A 19,979-nucleotide genomic window follows, 5' to 3' on the forward strand; every position below is an offset into this window, starting at 1 on the left:
CCAGAAATTCTTCATGGAATGTACAAAAATGGTACCATCTGGATGGCTCCCTAATTTGCCAACAAATAGGCACAATGTTACACTAGAGGGCCAGAGTTCCTAAGATATGATGGCAAGCATCCTTCCTTAAGAACTGAGCAAATTCTTTATAATTTTGCTTTCACTTATGCTCCTCAGGTGACAGCCCCAGCATAAAATCATCTGGAGGAAACAGTTGTGTAAAAATTTGCATCGTATATAATGTGATTTGATCTCAAAAGAAACTGTTGAACAATATTTCCCACATATATCAACCACCATGTATTATGTTTAAATATAATCTTCAGAAAACCACACTCAATCATAAATGTACTATCTTGAAGGGAGAGTACATTCACCTACTAACACATAAACAAGAAATCTCATCCAGCAGAGTAGTGGGGAACACAGAATAACCCTGGCTATTTGGGACACACATTGATGAGGGGAGGCTGCCAGATGTATCAGAATCAGGCCACTGCATTTTGATTTTACTTCCTGCACTGGATACTGGTCTTCACTAGGGCTCTATTTTGTGATTCTTCTCTTGTAGGTCTGAATATTCTTTTTGATTTATTTTATCGATGAAATGTGAAAAAGTAAATGGCTTATTTCTAAGAAGTCAGTCATAGGTGTTAGGCTCAAACTGGAAACTGTAAAAAACAAAACTTCCAGCTTGCCTCTGGTGAATGTGACTCCAATACTTGGCTTTATGTAATCAAATAACTGAAAAAGATTGTTAAAGCCACTTTAAAAATAAGTTTATAGTTAAAGTCTTTAAACTTATTCTGCTACAATGTATTTACTCATCCAGGTTTTTAAATGATTTGGGGGGTAAGGCTTTAGAGCAAAGAGAAAAAGAAACAGAAATGACTCTTTCTTTGATCTCTTACCAATAGGAATCTGATGTGGCACACTAGTCTCTGAAAAAGTTGGCAGCATGTATCAGTATCTTGTTTCCTACATGGCAATTCTAGTCGTCAAGCCCCCAGTCTTCTGCCTTATTCTCTAACTTACTTCTTGTATGTTGAGCTGGCTTGATAAATGGCGATAGCCATAATTTGGAAGTTGTGGCCTGAGGCTGTGATTATATGATCAACCACATGAGACACTAGAGTTAGTTAACTGACCATGATCAATCTCATAGAAACAAAAGACCTAATCTAAACTATTACACTCAAGCTAAAGTACACTTCTATCATTTGAAGAAGATAAAGACCTGTAACGTTTTCAAAGATTTATGGGAAACTTGATTAAATAACTTTTCTCCACAAACTCAGGAAGTAGCTAGTCATGTTCATTGTCTAAAAATTTATATTTGCATTTAACTGTAAATTCCCAACTATTTAATATTTAATAATTAGTTAAAATATATTATTTTACTATACATAAGAAATCTCTGAATGCAGTAATTCACCAGTCATCTTGACTTAAATTAGAATAGCTTAATGCAAATTAACTCAGTATCAATTTTGCATACTGATCAATGTTCTTTTCTTCTGAAAAGTCAAAGAAACAAGGGAATTTCTGAAGTTACTTGTGCACCTTCTATCACTCATTAAAAGATTGAGCCTTGAAAGTAAAAGGTAATAGAACAAATTACTGAGCTTTCCCTGTAGTTCGTTAATATAGCAGTATAGCGCTTTGTTCTGATTATGAAATTTCAGTCTTAGAATTTATAAAATAATGACAATTAATTTATTTCCCCAGCTAAAATGTTTTTAGTAAACATTTTTCCTCTATTGAGCAACATGATAAATTAATATTAAAAATTAATGGATTGATTTCTTTATGCAGATTTTGAAAGATAACACCCAAGAGAAAACTGTTACTAAATTATAGATCTAGAGTACTTTTCTCAGGTGGCCAGGATGAATTTATAGATGATCAGCCTGGATGCTCCCATGCGTCATGCCTCATTATTATGATTCATCTACTTTTCTTATCAGAACTTGCTCTTTTATTTTTACCCTAGCAACACCACAGGCAGGCAAAATTTAGTAAGCATTAATTTCATAATTTAGTAGATTCAGGGCACAAGTTGATACATAGTTTGATTAATAATAAATTGCAGGAAAACAAACTATCCAGATTACATCCTCACTATTTAGAATTCAAGCCTTCCTTCTTGAAAGTTTCCCTCTTCTTCACCATAATACTGCCTAGTGAAAATAATTTCTAGTGCTACCCAGATTGATGAAAAAAACGTCTTCCTCAATTCTGCTTGGTTCCCTGCTTGTTTGAATTGCTGTAGAGAACTAACTGAACCAAACTGCAATGTCTAACTTCAGCACAACTTTGCCCATTTTTATTCCCCGCCCCTTTGCACATGTGCCTCAACCTCCACCGTAACATATACTGGGAATTTATGCTTCTTATTAGTTGTAGAGATGAATAAGTCAATCTTCGCTATGAAAAAATTTAAAATAAACCTACAGAGTTGAAAATAAACAATAGTCATACATTTCAAAGAATGTTCCAAAAGGGAAATACATCCTTTGAGAAGAGAATACAGAGAGCAGAAAGCCAGGTCAATCTCACCAAAAGGAACAAGAGTGAAAAACGATGCCCAATTGAAACCTACCTTTAAATTGACACTTGAAGGAATAAAAAATGATCTATGTGAAGAAGACAGAAAAATACATACCAAGAAGGAAAGCCCAAATTTGGCAATGTTACAGGGGTGCTATGAAAGCTTAACTACTCTTCCAAAGAAATTCTAGATATTTCTCAAAGCCTTTTAGTCTAAATGAGAGATAACCAGAACTGGGAAGCATATTGGTCAGGGGCAGAATGAAAGCTGTTTTCCATAGGTTCCAGTTTGAGCCACACACTTGGGAATATCTTCTCAGACATAAACTATTTATAGTTCCACATTACACAATGCAACATGAATAACGGGATCTGCTAGGAAATAACATTGTGACTGAGGGGTAACCAGGTTAAAATATCAGGAAACACTGAAGTTCCGGAAATGTGCATATCAGAGTCCACCAGTAAGGAAAGAAATATCCTTTCATGGAAATCTCCTTTGGTTTAAAATACCTAATAAGCAGCATCTATCTACTCAAAAACATTAAACTAGGACACATGTTTTATAAAGAAATATTACAGCTGTGTTGCTCATAGGTCAAAATAGAAACCATATGGAAATATTTTTAGCATAAGACTAATTTTAAAACAAGTAAGCCATTTTCAGAAAGCACTTGGAGTGAATATTCTCTTTTCAAAGTTGTTTTTTTAAAATTGCTTTTCCTTATGTGCCTTGAGTTGATTGAATACTCCAAAACAATCCATTAGAATGACTAATAAACTTGATTTCCTGAGGTCTATTGATGATGTATTTTAGCCTATAGTTTTGCTAAAGACTATTGGGAGCCTGGTCTCATTCAAATTCTTCTGCAAACCCATGACATTCACATGAAGTTATCCTGCAGAAGATCATCTTCATTTTATATAGACTTTAACCTTTACATTCATTTAAAATGATTTTTTACATCTGAAAGATGAGTGCAGCAACTAACATTTGAGAAACGATATTTTTGTTAGTCTTAATGCTGAAAAAAAGTTGATGATGTGTGAAAATATAATGGTTATTTGTTAGAAACCATAAAAAATATTCTACCAAAGCAACTAATGTGTGCTTGCATTCTTTTAATAACCATTAAATATTTTTCAACAGAGTGAAAACTACCCAGATGGGAAGTTAGCTAGATATATCACTTGATATCTGTAAGATGTAATTTTTCTCTCTTACATTTAGCTAGGAATTATGGTATTGATCATTGTGGTGTAAAGTACGGGCACAGGTAGTTTAGGAAGGTATGCCAAAATAAAATATCAATGTTCTAGCCAAACTCTGGGAATCCTGGGCGGGTACATTAAGTGATATCCTCTTGTTCACCGTAATTTTATTTAATAAAAATAATGAAGCAAAAAAGATACTGCATATAAAGTATGTAAATCAATTAGACTATTATCTTATATTCTGAATGAGGAAATAATTCAAAAGTTATTTAGTCACTTAAAGTAATAATGTAAAACAATACCTACTTAAAAACAAAAGATTAAATTACTAGAAATAAATTCAAGATGGCATGTCAAACACCAACAACAGAAATATAAAAGGGGGGATATTTACTATATGTTAAGCATGGAAAAACTGATTTCTGAAAATCTTAAGTGACCACAGTTGAATAAGATTCAGTAATGTACCATTATTACAAGAAAATCAATATATTATTGGCACTATGTTTGACATACAAAATGTCTAACAAAGTAACTTGTAGAGAATAATAAACATATACTATGAGTATACTATTACATATTATATAATTATATAAAATATATATTTGTATATTTTATACTTTGTTGGTATGTGTAAATTATTTGCAGTATATCTATATATATGTGCCGTGTGTGTATATATATAAAGAATATACACATATACACACACAGAGTACATATACTCTGTATAGTATATATAGAGACAGAAACAGCGAGAGAATATATAGAATTATATATAATATATTAATATATATGTTTTGTGTATGTTTACAAAGAAAGTATATCGAGAGTATATATAGACTATATATATAAAGTCTGTACAGTGTGTGTGTATATATAATACTAAATATGTATGTATACTAATTTTATTTTTCATATATATAACAAATAAATACTACTTCAGATATAGGTTTTCCACAGTTGACGTTTATCAAAGAAGTTATGCATTTTTTAAAAAATTAATAATTGCAGAAATCAAAGAAAGGGCAAATTCAGCAACAAACATGTCTGTCTATTCTTTTTATATAATATTTACCTACGTATATATACATGCTTATATATATGAATGTGTAACTATGTGTGTCTATGTGTGCATATATATTTCTTATATATTTCAAATATATATATTTCTTATATATATCTCTTCTGCTGTCAAGTAAACATTTAGATGATGGTGGGTTAACTTAATTGTGGTGTTGAAACATGTAAAGAATAAATATCAAGAGAAAATGACTTTAAAGAAGAAATACTTTAGAAAGCTATCTTTTTTTTTTTTTTTTTTGAGACGGAGTCTTGCTCTGTCACCTAGGCTGGAGTGCAGTGGCACAATCTCGGCCCACTGCAAGCTCCGCCTCCCAGGTTGACGCCATTCTCCTGCCTCAGCCTCCCGAGTAGCTGGGACTACAGGCGCCCGCCTCCACGCCCGGCTAGTTTTTTGTATTTTTAGTAGAGACAGGGTTTCACCATGTTAGCCAGGATGGTCTCGATCTCCTGACCTCGTGATCCACCCGCCTCGGCCTCCCAAAGTGCTGGGATTACAGGCGTGAGCCACCACACCCAGCCAGAAAGCTATCTTTATTATCATGATTACCAAAAACTTAATGAACCTCTTTAGGAAGTTACAGAGAATACATTCCTGAGGATGTTTAATTAAGGACAAGAGTTTTTTTTGTGACAGTTTGAATATTCCCATGTGTACGGACAAAGCTCAGAACCAGTGATTCTTAGAGCCCAGAGGAATCTATAGGATTATATACATCAATGCCTATATTTTAATGGTTATAAATCTGACACTCAAGGACTTAAACAGTCTTGTCTAAAGTCAGAATAGGAAAGGTTTGTTTTCGTCTTCCTTGGAAATCAAATTTCTGCGTAATTCTTCAAAATTCTCTGCGTCAGTGTTCTTAGAATTGTTCAAATCCTCTTTAAAATCAAGAAAATTTTCGCAGAACCTCCAAAATACATATGTGAGCTTGAATTTAAGAAACACTGCTGGCTGAGTGCCGTGGCTCACGCCTGTAATCCCTGCACTTTGGGAGGCCAAGGCGGATGGATCACCTGAGGTTAGCAGTTCGAGAGCAGCCTGGCCAACATGGTGAAACCCCATCCCTACTAAAAACAGAGAAAAAAAAAATTAGCCGGGCGTGGTGCCTCATTCCTGTAGTCGCAGCTACTGGGGAGGCTGAGGCAGAAGAATCAATCGCTTGAACTCAGGAGGCGGAGGTTGCAGTGAGCCGATATTGCACCACTGCATTCTAGCCTGCGCGTCAGAGCAAGGCTCTGTCTTAAAAAAGAAACCCCCCCCAAAAAAATAAACAAAAAACAAACAAAAAAACACTGTTGTAGGGCATGAGATGTTTACCAACTATTTCTAATAAAAACAAAAATTCTTAATTCCAGGCAAATCTAAGGCAGTTTATGTAGCCCATTTATCTTACACATACTCGTCCTTTGCAATCACTACAAAAGACTCTGTTTTTTTAAGTATACAGGTATCTTATGTATTCTCCACTAAAAGATAAATAACAAAAACCAAAAGTATTAGGCTGGTGCAAAAGTAATCATATATATATATATATATATATAAAAACAGACGAAAAGGATAGATGAATAAGAGCAAATATTAACTTGTTACTTCCGGATACTGTAATTGAAAAGGTAACATAAGACTAGTTTATATATAATTATTTGTTCAGAATTATTATTGTAAGCATACTTTTTTTTTTTGAGATGGAATCTCACACTGTTGCCCAGGGTGGAGTGCAGTGGCATGATCTCAACTCATTGCAACTTCTGCCTCCTGGGCTTAAGTGATTTTCCTGCCTCAGCTTCCCTAGTAGCTGGGATTACAGGCATGCGCCACCATGCCTGGCTAATTTTTGTATTTTTTATTAGAGACAGGGTTTCGCCATGTTGGCCAGGCTGGTCTGAAACTCCTGATCTCAAGTGATCCACCCGCCTCGGTCTCCCAAAGTGATGGGATTACAGGCATGAACCACTGTGCCTGGCCTGTTGTAAGCATATATTAATTTTATATTTTAAAATATACTATTAGTTTATAAAATCAGCTAATCAGAATTGTATATTTACTTTCCTTTCCCTACTTCTCCTTTTTCCTATAATTTAAAATATTTTTAATAACAAAATAAAATTATATACAACAAGAACAGATGAGAAGTAATACAAATGTCCATCAAACAAGATTGGTTAAATACATTATAGAAAAGTATATAATGGAATATACTTTCCTATTAAAAAAAACAAGCTGTATTTATGTGTTGTTGAGAAAATGTCATGTTAATTTAAAAAATAGCGACAGAGCAAGACTCCGTCTCAAAAAAATAAAGTGCAAAAGAGTACATATGATTCGAGTTGTAGAGCTACCACAATAAATACATATTTAGGTTTGTGCATATAAAACATAATTTTAAAATATGCTTCTCTATCTATCTATAGGTTTTTTGGAAGGATTCTTAAGAAATTATCTGTCATAGTTCAATAGTGAAACTGAGGATATACTTTCTTAATGTTTGTTTTTTTCCCATATTGAAAGTAAGAAAATTAAGTATAATCATCCCACCAAAGTAAAAACAACACTTGGTTATTACTAGTCAAATTAAAGTAACTGTAAAATAAGAATTTTTACCTAACTCTAAGTATTTTATAAAAATGTATTTTGAGCTATGTCTTAGATAATAATTTAAAATATTATATAAAACTGTCACTAATTTAAACAGGTTATTAAGATGTTAAGTTGTATATTAATAATTTTCTTAGAACTGTATAAATAAGAAGCTTTTATTTTACATTTTGTAATCAAATTTTTCAATGACTTTGAAGTCCCCAAATCCCCTCTTCATGCTTACTATCGTATTTGCTGCACTCATTTTTTTTTTTTTTTTTTTTTTGAGAAGGAGTATCACTGTGTCATCCAGGCTGGAGTGCAGTAGCATGAGCTTGGCTCACTGCAACCTCTGCCTCCCTGGGTTCAAGAGATTCTCCCGCCTCAGCCTGCCAAGTAGCGGGGACTACAGGTGTGTGCCACCACATCTGGCTCTTTTTTGTATTTTTAGTAGAGGCGGGGTTTCGCCATGTTGGCCAGGCTCGTCTCGAGCTCCTGACCTCAGGAAATCCACCCACCTTAGCCTCCCAAACTTTTGGGATCACTGACATGAGCCACTGCACTGGGCCCAGAATTGCTCCATTGTTTATAAAAAAAAAAAAATACAAAATGTTAATTTGAAAAATGCAGCCCATGTGGGGCTTCTGAAGAAATACCAATAAAAAAGTGGGAATCCCACACCAATTTTATGCTTTCATACATTCTCTTACACTTGTAATTTATATACTGATTTGTCCCCATTAGATTACTCTCTTACTATTTTTCAAGATTCTTTTTAAATATGAATCTACCTATATATCTTTTCCTTCTGTTTTACTGAATATGGTTTCAGAAGAATGACAATACATTAAAACAATACGTAAGAGTATCTGAATTTTGTGACTGATGGTTTCATCTTTAGAGCTTTTAGAAAAATCTAAAATTAAATAGGTTTTTAAAGTTAGTAGGGAATCACAGTTTTTAGAGGGCAAAATGTTTAAGTAATGATGTCTGACCGTATGAAAACTATCTAAATGATCCTCATTGTGTTCAGGAATCTTGTTTTACAAATCACTTAAACTTTTTATTTTAATTGCAGTACTTGGAAGAGCCTTCACATTTTAACATTATGATAATACACACCCTAAATTCTGTGTCTTGGGTGCCTTAATTGCTCATGAAAGGCAACCAACTCCAGTAATCAACAGAGGATATGAAACCTCTTACTTTGCTGAACTGTATTAACCACAGGGTTTCAGAGAGGTAAGTCAAAGGAGATGTAAAACAGTTACTTAAAGAATAGTTCTTTGGGGAGTTTGCCTTTGCTTTCATATCACATAAATCATTTTTGTTTCATCAGCGCTCACACTTCCTTATTTTCGTTTACAGTTCCAGTAGCAAGTACACACATTATATCAAAATGCTATCTTACATACATCAATGTATTAGTTTCAATAAAATCCATAAATGAAGTTGCCTTTCACACGTACACCACGTGTACAAATTTCCATTCTATTTGAAAAGTCACAAGCCTCTCTAGAGCTACTTTTATTATTCTTGGCCACAGTTTAGAACTCAATACCTTGACACTTTAAGAGAGTATATGTAGACTTGTGAACAGGAAGGTGGAGAGAGAAGCTATTTCTACAGAATCAGTTTAGAAAATATATCTAATTCACAGTAACCAAAAAAAAGCATACCATTCCTTTCACCAGTGGTCAGAAGTTTCGCCGTGTTGCTCTTTGGAATAAAATGGTTAGGAATTAGTGAAGTAGTTTATATTTATAATGGTTATAAAAGTGAATAGGACAAAACATAGGAGTCTTGTTAAATTACTAGAAGAATCTGCAAAGTTTATGTTTAAAATATCTGTAAAAACCCATGTGTATTCACTGTTAATCATATATAACACTATCTGGATTCTAACTTACTGAAAATGCACTACTGCAGTCACTCCTCTTATTTCATGCTTTGGTTTTGGTATTGGATTGAGAAATATAAACCAAAATCTAGGAAACAAAGGTACTAATTTAGAGTAATCTTAAGTTTTCTCATTAGTTTTCCATAGTCAGGGAGGACTTACTTCAGATTATTTCTTTCTAAAACTTAATCTGCTATCACTGGAATCTGTTTGTGTGTGTGTGTGTGTGTGTGTGTTTAAGATGGAAAAGTTATCTTTTTAAGGTGTTTTTCAGAATAACATGATACCCAAACAGACAAAAACAGACATGTTCTTAACACAATGCACTGTAATGTTACAGTTTCTTAAGATGTACATTTTTTTAAGAGTCAAATTGTAATTACCAGGGATATTTGTAATTAAAAAAAAAAAGCAGTGACTTATTCTCCAAATGCATGTATTTTTATTTTATTTTGTTGAAACTTCCTGTCAAACACCAAGAGAATGTTTGTTGAGTAACCATGATCTAATTACAAGAATGCAATTTAGGCGAGGCGCAGTGGCTCATGCCTGTAATCCCAGCACTTTGGGAGGCCAAGGCGGGCGGATCACGAGGTCAGGAGATAGAGACCATCCTGGCTAACACGGTGAAACCCCGTCTCTACTAAGAATACAAAAAATTAGCTGGGTGTGGTGGCAGGCGCCTGTAGTCCCAGCTACTCGGGAGGCTGAGGCAGGAGAATGGCGCAAACCTTGGAGGCAGAGCTTGCAGTGAGCCGAGATCGCACCACTGCACTCCAGCCTGGGCGACAGAGCAAGACTCTGTCTCAAAAAACAAAACGAAACAAAACCAAAAAAAAAAAAAGAATATGATTTGTGTACAGAATAATACAATACAAGAAACTATCTAGAGATTTAAACAGGAAATGGTAAATCCTTGCAGGAAATTATCTCAGGAACAAAACAAAAATACCTTAGCCCAGTTCCTATTACAGTATAAGAAACTATTTTTAAATCTGGGCTTGGAAACCTGTTTTTTTCAGGACTTGTATCCATTGTATTTAATTGGCCCCCTGAACTTGCCCTTCCTTCCCAAGTCCACTGCTTCTGTCTTACATCCTTATTATCTTATGAGTAAATTAATCAAAAGCCTAATTGGTTTTTATGCCTCTGGCATTTTTCTTGTCCTTATCAAATAAATGTCTGCAGTTACAAGATTTCTTCTTAAATTCAGACATCTAACTGTGCTTCATGTAGCATAAACTCAATTCCCTTCTCAACCACACCCCAAGTTACTTTTCCAACTTTGTATTCCAGTGTTCCACAACAGACTCCATTATTCCATACGTTTACTGTGCACTTCATCATTTGCTTGACCTGGTACCCTCTAATAATGCAACAGCATTTCCTTCTGTTTGGTTTTCTTATTCTGTTTCTTTTATCCCTCTGGCAATTGCTATTCTGTTTCTAAAGTCCAGTTCAAATGCTTGGTTCACTTTCCAAGTGTCTTTGTGAACCCGAGGGACAAATTATACACCTCTGACAATATATTCCCCTTTTAGGCCACTAGTGAATTGTATATGCCTCTGTCTGTACCATAAAGCCTATGCATTTTTTAAAGGCAGTGATCAGTTCTTCATTTTTGAAGCTACAGTATCTGACACTCAGTACACTTCCAGTAAAAACACATAACTTCTCATCTGTGGTTTATCTACTTTACATACTTACATGTGTGCATGCGTGAATTTGGTCTTTTGGACATTTGCCACTTTTAAGCAAGAGTTTATATTTTAATGCTTTTTTCTGAACTTGTGTTAATAAAAGGGAAATGTTGGCTTAATTCATTAAAAGAGCATCTGTGACTTTGAGGGGAAGCATTAAGGCATTTTATCGCAGCCAGCCTCCTTTCTCACTAGCAGGCCTCTTGGCTACAGATGGGACTTAATTGCTCCTTAAATATATCTAACATTTATGCTTACATAATATTGCCCACTAGCCATTCAGCACTTCTGTTGTAGTTTCCTTACCCAAAACTCATTAATTTTACTATGAATTCTTATTACTTTTTAGTGCAAAAATATAAAAATTAGTACTTTGTTCATGAACAGACATAAATAAGTGCCAGGTTCAACAATTTGCTTTTTCAAAAAAGAGGGTGAGTTAAAATCACATCATACCTAAACAAACTTCAAGTTTGTAAATAGAGTAACCATTATAAAATAACGGAAACATATATCCATTTGGAGATTTTACTGAAGCTTATTCTTATCTAGGGAAAATGTTCAGTTATATGTGTTCCACTGTGCCAAGGACAAACTGGTCCTTTCCAGTCACTTACCCTCTGACAGCATGAATAAGTCTCAGTGATGGATAGGCAGTTCGCACTTTCAGTTTATTCTTAAGGATTAATGCATTAACCCACTCCACGTGCTTCTCTCCTCCTTTGACCATGAAAGCAGGAATCCAAAGGACACTGTCATTCAGCATGGAAAGTCTATGCACAAATTTTTCTCTGTCACTCTCATTTCGAAAGCCTCCAAATGCTCTTTGTACAACTGATGGATTCATGGTAATAAAATCTGATTTAGTTCCCACATCTGCAGCAAACTCCACCACAGGAGCTAGATTACACCTGAAGAGGAAAAAATTAATGGGACAAATGAAAAAAAAAAGAAATATTCACTGGTAAAATGGTGTTCATGAAAAGAAGAATGGGAAATGAGCATTTTTTTAACCATGTGAAAAGAAAACCAAAAGATCATCTACTTGGTAAGATTAAATTTTCAGTAAGTCTCTGCACGTGCAGGAATACTGCCTGCAATAAAAATATACACTCCCAGTACAGGGCTCAAAATGCCACTTACATGAATTCAACCTGTTGTCTAAGAGTACCCTTTGCTATTATCTCATAAAACCACACAATTTGAATTTGTAATCAGAGAATTTATGATGGTAAATTCACAAGTGTTCTTTGGCCATTCAGTAGTCAATTTAAACCACATGCTGCTCTACAAGTAAATAAAACACACTGGACTTGACATTCTAATCTGCACCACTTGTAAAGCTTAAGTCATTTCAACAACTTTGTAAATGTAAGGAAATAAAGTTGACTTTACTTACACGCTGAGGTTATGGGAAAAGTGGAATTCCTTATAGTGTTTTACAGAAACATATTTACAATTGTTTTCTATAGGTATAAATGGGGAAGAAAAATAAGAAAAGTGGAGATATATTTAATATGACTTTCTGGGGTTTTAAGTAATACAGAAAAGCTCTTACTATAAGATCAAATATCAGCCTTCCTGTTATTTTAGGCCATCCTCAAAATATCTGTTTTCCCTTTTTGGACGTACGCATCCCTGGGGAATGCATATGTAGGGAAAGAACAGAATATGTTGTACTGTTTTCTCCACTAGAGCCATAAGGTTTTGAAGAGCTTGGGACTGATGTTATTTATATAACCTGTTATTTATATTTATATAATCTAATATAACATTCTTATATTAGAAGAAAGCTTTGAAAAGCACCTTGAATTTGGCCTTTAACCAATTTCTGATGCTCTTTGATCGGTCACATAGACCTTTTTATACTTGATTTTAAAAATAGCTTATTTTTTTTTTAAAAAAACTATTTTTAACTTGCTTTTAAAAAGGTAGGTTTTAGTTGATAAAAGTTAGATTTTGATAAACAAGAGTTTACTGTATTGGGAAAAAGTTGTTTGAATCGATTCAATCAAACCCTTCATGAAAATATGAAACTATTTTTAATACTTTTATCAGCCTTTCAAGGGAAGGGATTTTCTTTTTCTGCATGTTTGCATGTTTGGCTACATTATGAAAGTTCCTTACATTTCTCTTCCTTGTGTATTTTGTCACATTAATCGAATTATTAAACATTTTAATTAACAAGTATGTGTTCTGATACTAAAATTACTCTTATATATCATTCCTTATCTCTCTTAATTAATATATCTTGTTACTTCCTAGATCTCTGACAATATTTAGCTACAACAACAAATATATTTCTTCTCAAATTCTATGTTATTTAGGGTTAGCTACTGAGGGAAAAATATTAACACAATATTATTTAGAAAGTATAAAGATTATTATCTTTTCAATTTAGGTATCTTTAATTACACCCACTATATTATATGACAGAGTATGTATTTGTTTCTACTCATGATTCATACCACTAATTATGATTAGATATTATTCATTCTCATTATGGTAAGAATATTACAAACAGGACTATCTAGAAAAATATTTGCTGCATGTGAATACTTGTCAAAGTGAACACCTTCTTGTGGAACTCAAGGAAGATCAAGGACTTGATCATTTTAAAGTCCTAAAATGTGCTCTACAGAAATATTAAAAGTAATCTAAACTCCTAATGAATCTAGTTATCACATGAATTTGGATACTACGGGGAAAAGTATATTCTGGACATCATTATTGCTGACACTTCTTTAGGTAAAATAGGGAGAATACATGTAACATTACAGTTAACATGTTCCTGTTGGGGAAGTGGCTTCAGACATATTTTTCCACTACAACAAACCCTCAGTAATTTCTTTTTAGAGGATTCTGATTGTATTTATACTTTATTTTCACTATAATAGTAAAACTAGTAAAAACCAACCCAATTAAATAGAATAAAAATGATACATTCTGCTGAATTATACCTTCAGGAAAAAAAATCACTCAATTACTGTATACTTTTTCTTGCCACATCTTTAAACAAACATCCCACCCCCCTATCCACATTTGCCAATACCCACTCTTGATTTTCTGGACATGAACTTCTCAAGAGGTGGTAAGATGCTCATCAATTAAAGCTGAAGGCTGAAAGATAAATGCTTTCCACTTTGAAAGCAAAAAGAAGCTAACGGAATAAGAATATTTATGGAGAACAGATTAATTTAGGAAACAAGCCAACATTTGATTTAATTAATGAATGCTAAATGAGTATGGTGCTAACTAAAAGAGCAACTGGAGATCAAAGAGTAACAAATCCACATGCAGAGTCTTGAGGATCCGAGCAGAGCCCAGTCAGACTTTGTCAAGGATAGTAACTGAGGTAAAGAAAATAAGACAGAAGACACTTCATAAAATACAACCCTTTGTGGATTTAGGAGTCCAGCTTGTTCATTTTCCTGGGGAAGAATACACATACATTTTCCCTGGAAAATAGAGTAATACAATGTCCGCATGTTGCTGGTAAATTAACAACTCTGTGGTTGAGTCAGATTTTTAGTCATATAATTAGCTGAATGCCACATATTTAAAAGAAAACATTAAAAAAATCAAAAATAGCCAACGAGCTGTGTTGCACTCCAGCAATTCAGTAGACTTGTTGTGAGCATCCAAACATTACTAGCAGCAAAACTGCTGATTGAGCAGGATTATGAATATATTTGCCATCACAATTTTCATTTTTCTTTTTAAAAAATTCCTTAGAGGCTATAATATTCAAAATTAGCCAGAATGTGTTTCAAGCATTTATGAATAATACATGATTCTCATGTTACTCTTAATCTCATAAAATAGAGGAGTAGCCAATTTTAAAATGATGGACTTTGGTGAGTCAAAATTGTTGAGTGCATATAAACATTTAATAGAGTGAAACAATATTATCTTTAGCCAAATTAAATTTTGGTGCCCATTTTATATTTGACATGTTGAAAACATATACACGGAATTAGCTGTATTAACAATACTCTTTATTTACTCTAAACTTCCCAGTTCTCAATTTATTTGTGTTTATTCTCCAATATTGATTAAACACCTACAGGAATGCAGCTAACTCCACTGTATTCTAAGCCTCTGAATTTTCTTCCATGATTTCACACTGCATATGATGGCTTCTCATCCCTATATGCAGAATTGAAGGTACTTTCATGTTAATTTAAAAGTTACATAAAATATTTATTTTAGAATTCATAGGGAATAAATGTTTATTTCATGTATGAGCACCTCAAGATTACAGAATTCCCTAGCAAAAAATCTCTCTTGGATTGGCCATTATTCTCTGCAGTTAAATGATAGTTCAACAATATATGCAACTAGGAGATCCCACTTGCATTTATTCAACAGGCATTTATTGAGCGTTTGTTTTGCAAACACTACTCTAGAAGCTCAGACTTTTTTCTAGCTATTTAGTTATTTATGTTATTTAACAATGACATAAACTATCCAAAATATATTCTTGACAGATATTAGTAGTAGTATCAATAAGTTAATTCTCATTCATTTAGCAAAATATTTTTAAATTCTACAACGTGTTGTATGTATCTGTGCTAGGTATAGAACTCATCATCCAAAACTGGAGTAAATATGGTGTAAAACATGGTGTTCTGTAATAATTGGAGGTTGTCACTTACATCCTTTTACACACAACAGGTTAAATAAGAAGAAAACAATTCTAGGTGTATTATAGACCAAATTTTCCCCGCCTTTGTTAGTATTCAGACAAATTCCAAATACATAATTATTTCATCCTTTTTCTTTTTTGGCCAATCCCACTGTGTTGCTTCCTGTGCTAACTGACATCTCTCAGCCAAAACATTATTACCCACGGAAACACCTTTGTCAATCCACCAAAAGAACCAATGTCTTCTCTTTTCTGCCCCTAAAGGAAGCTTGTTGATCCTGTTTGCTCCCATCTTGTTTCTCAACTTGAGGAGCAAATGGAACAAAAAAATCTGTTAGCTATCTTTTCTTAGACTTCCTGACTACTTTCTCAAAATTTCTAGGGAAAGTTGGCACATGCAACCTGCCAGTCTCTCTGACTTTCCTGTCATGAAGGTTGTGGGCTCCACATAGACCTGAAACCATTCATTTTGCTTTGAGGTAAAAAGTAGTATTAACTTCACTTTTAGATGAGAAACTAAGGTTAAAATGGTTGAGAAACATGTCCAAGGGCATATAGTTTACAAAGGAAAAGCACCATCTAGTCTGGAATCATTCCAGGACTGGAGTTTTAACTGACACTATTATATATATATGATTTCATTCAGAAATATGATAAATGTCTATAAATTCATTCTTCACACAAACCTTCCTGTAGAAGAAAGACTGTTTTATCATTTAGCCCTAGCTTTTCATCTCAGATTCCTAAGACTCAGGTATGTTATTTAAGGCCATTCAGCCATGACCTTTCCCAAATTTTGAGCAGTTATTAAACAAAAGGTTTTAAACATCTAAAACATAAACACAATATCTATACCTCAGATCTCTTGATAGACAGGATTTCAAAATGTTACTAGAAAGTATTAAATAACTAATTCATAAGACTTTTTAAATATTAACCATAGGATTAAAATTGACTTTCATGTGGTATACCATAATGTAGTAAACAAAAAAAAGAAATAAAGTTGAAATATCACATTGAACGTTTGCATGTTCAGTATGCTGAATAGGCACACAAAATACACACATACACACACACATTTTATGCTTTTAACAATACCAATTGATGAAATTCTCAACTTGATAGAAATACAAACAACACACATCATGAAAATAATGAAATGACTAAACAGAAGAGGAAATTTTTCACAAACCCAGGTTCGTTAACATTACTGGCAAGGGTGGGAAGAACAGTGTCATAATTTCTAGAGAAATTCACAGAATGAAAATATAATCAAACTCCTTCTAGCAAACAAAGATCTGAATACCAGGAAATATGTTAGACTGTGTCATTCCGATACTTCTGTGAAAACAAAAATGGAATCATCGGTCAAATTTGCTATAACTGCACAAATATTATAGAATAGCTTAGATTTTGGAGGGGACAAAAAGGGGAGGCATGCCAAGGAAAAATATATTGTTTAATTTTAAATAAAAATGTTAAATATATACTTCATATTTATCCAAATTTGGCTTAAGCTTTAAGAAATAAAAGATATTTAGCTTCATTTCTATTCTCAGCTATCTGATCATCAGTAACCATGTGGGCAATGGAGTTCACATCAGTCAAGTTACTTAACTTCTCTAAGCTTATAACTCTTTTTTTACTTCTTCCTTTATTGAAGTATAAGTGACAAATAAAAATATTTCAGAGATTCAAATTTTTCTATAAATCAGGCTAACACTGATGGGAACTGTACTGGGAAAATTAAATCAAACAAAATATTTGGAATGCCTCTCAAAATTCCTTGCCCTGGGTGGATAAAACATATTAGATTATGCTAATTCCTTTTACATGCTCTTTCCTTTTACAATCTCTTATGATAATAAATCTTTTGAAATGCACGCAGGTAAGTTAAAGGCATGTCAAATAAGATCTCTCTGAGCAACAGTGTAAGGCAGCCCAAACTTTATTTATAACACATTTAGTAAGCCATTTTGGCTGAAATCTACTTTTGATCCCCTAGGATTTGAGACTTGAATGACTGATGGGGCCAGACTGCAAACATTTTAAATATTAGATGAAACAAATTTGACTCCATAGACAGTGGGGAAACTTTAAAACTCATAGACATGGTCAATTGTACTTAAAAAGAGGAATATGACTCAAGTGTTCAGGAGAATAAGGCCTCCCAGTTAGAATTTCATAATAACATAATTCACATAAGAGGTAACAAAAATCTTTTATTATTGCTCTAAGAAGAATACTTAAGTTTTTTAAATATTTATTTCTTTATTTCTTTATTTATTTTGAGATGGAGTCTCGCACTGTCGCCCTGGCTGGAGTGCAGTGGCGTGATACTGGCTCACTGCAACCTCTGCCTCCTGGGTTCAATTGATTCTCCTGCCTCAGCCTCCTAAGTAGCTGGGATTACAGGCACCCATCACCACGCCCAGCTATTTTTTTTTTTTTTTTTGTATTTTTAGTAGAGATGGGGTTTCACTATGTTTGTCATGCTCGTCTTAAACTCCTGTCTTCAGGTGATCCACCCGCCTCTGCCTCCCAAGTAGCTGGGATTACAGGCATGAGCCACCGTGCCCGGCCGAATACCTTTTATTGAACGTTTGTGATGTGCCAGGGAGCATTCTCTGTGCTTTGTATGTAATATATGTGATTCTCACAATAAGCCGATAAGACAGTCACTATTGCAGTTTTCCAATGATGAGGAAACTCAGTTGCAAGAAATTTGTCCAAGATTACATAGTTTATAAGTAGTAGAGGCAGATTTTAAGCTCATGCTCTTAAGTATGGTGTACCACTTAATCCCTAAGAATGGAAAGGAAGCAAAAAATAAATACAAAGAACTTGGTCACAAGTTCAGTTGCATATGTGAAGGTGATATGGCTGTGACTTCTATCACCTTGTTGAACCTCATGTTTGGTCTGAAAGTCTGATTGGCTAAAGTGAAGGTTTCATCTTTTCTCAGTCTTCTGTAAATCCTCCTCCCCAAAGGTAGGGTCTTGGGTGGATAATCCCAGCATGCAGAAAGTCACTCCCAGGCAGGAATATACAGAAGATTGTGCTCCTCTGAAAAGCCACCAAAGAAAACAGACAAGGAAAGAATGTGAAGGAAAATAAAAGGTTGATTCTGTGATTTCCTACTATGGAAGTGTGGGAAAAAGTTTAGGTAATTAATAGTAGATGCACACACACTGAAGGAGGGAGGGAAGAAAGAAGCAAGGAAGAAGAAAAATGACCCACTTCTGAGATGCCATTTAAAAGTACAGTACTAAAATTCAGAACACATGAATTCAAATCAAGACTCTTTACAATAAAACCAGTGGCCTATATTCTCTTTCCTAAAATAAAAAGTTGTTCTAGGTGAAAATGAGAAGTAAAATCTACTCATTGAGTTTAATTTTAAAATAAATATATTGAAATGTATAAATTGTTATCTTCTTTCTCTTCAAGAGATTTATATCATGTAAGAAATGTACCCAGTATGAACAACTACACATAAACAAATGTTATTGCTGAAATAAAAAAATCATCTTTAGCATTGGAACTCAAGTCTTGAAATAAATAATAAGAGGATACTGAAAGCGTTATCTCAAAATATTATGAGGTCACTAAAATGCTATTAGTATCTTTCATTTATTTAAATGTAATATAAAATACAGTCATCTTCTCTGATATAAAGCAATGGATTAAAATAAGACCTAAAATTAGAGAGTTATCCCAGAACTTCAGCTACGGACAAGCCGTAAGAACAGCTCTGTCTTACACTGTCTTTGTTAACTTCAGCATATCAACAGAAAAGAATCTGTAAAATCAGGAAAGGTGCTTTTACTCAGAGTGCTTCCTGGTGAATCCACATTTTAAATCAAACTAAAACTTCACATTTATCAGCTTTCTCCTTGGAGACTTGAAGGGTATGACTACTTACAAGTTAGCACTTGTTTTTTCAAGAAAGGATAAAAAAATAGAGCATAGTGTAAAAGGAACCAAAAAAATGAATAAATTAAAATGATAAGACATCACAAAGACAACAATTTGTAAATACTTTTATCAATTAAAAAGAAAGTCTAACAGCATCTGGTTGTCAATGCACAGTTGCTCGTAATAAGCAATATGGAGGGTAAAGCATTAACTGCTGTTCTTTATCTGGGACTTCACAATATATTTATAAAAGCCAACAGCAAATTCTGAAATGGCAACAAACTTCAGGTTCTACTAATGTGGGGAGCTATCTTGTCTCGTTCATTACGTATTCCCACTGCCAAAGTATCTCATAGTAGGTGTTCAGTAATCATTTTGCAAAGTTCT

General features: G+C 33.8%; 1 protein-coding gene across 1 annotated transcript in view; it reads right to left on the bottom strand.

Moving 5' to 3' along the window:
- ST8SIA4 (ST8 alpha-N-acetyl-neuraminide alpha-2,8-sialyltransferase 4) overlaps nucleotides 1–19,979 on the bottom strand; it is a 94,507-nt gene that overhangs the window by 35,369 nt on the left and 39,159 nt on the right. The window contains 1 exon segment of the mRNA XM_003279973.3: nucleotides 11,644–11,937. Within this exon segment, the coding sequence (XP_003280021.2) occupies nucleotides 11,644–11,937 (294 nt within the window).

The sequence above is a fragment of the Nomascus leucogenys genome, chromosome 2, assembly GCF_006542625.1.
Source record: "Nomascus leucogenys isolate Asia chromosome 2, Asia_NLE_v1, whole genome shotgun sequence".
NCBI lineage: Eukaryota > Metazoa > Chordata > Mammalia > Primates > Hylobatidae > Nomascus > Nomascus leucogenys.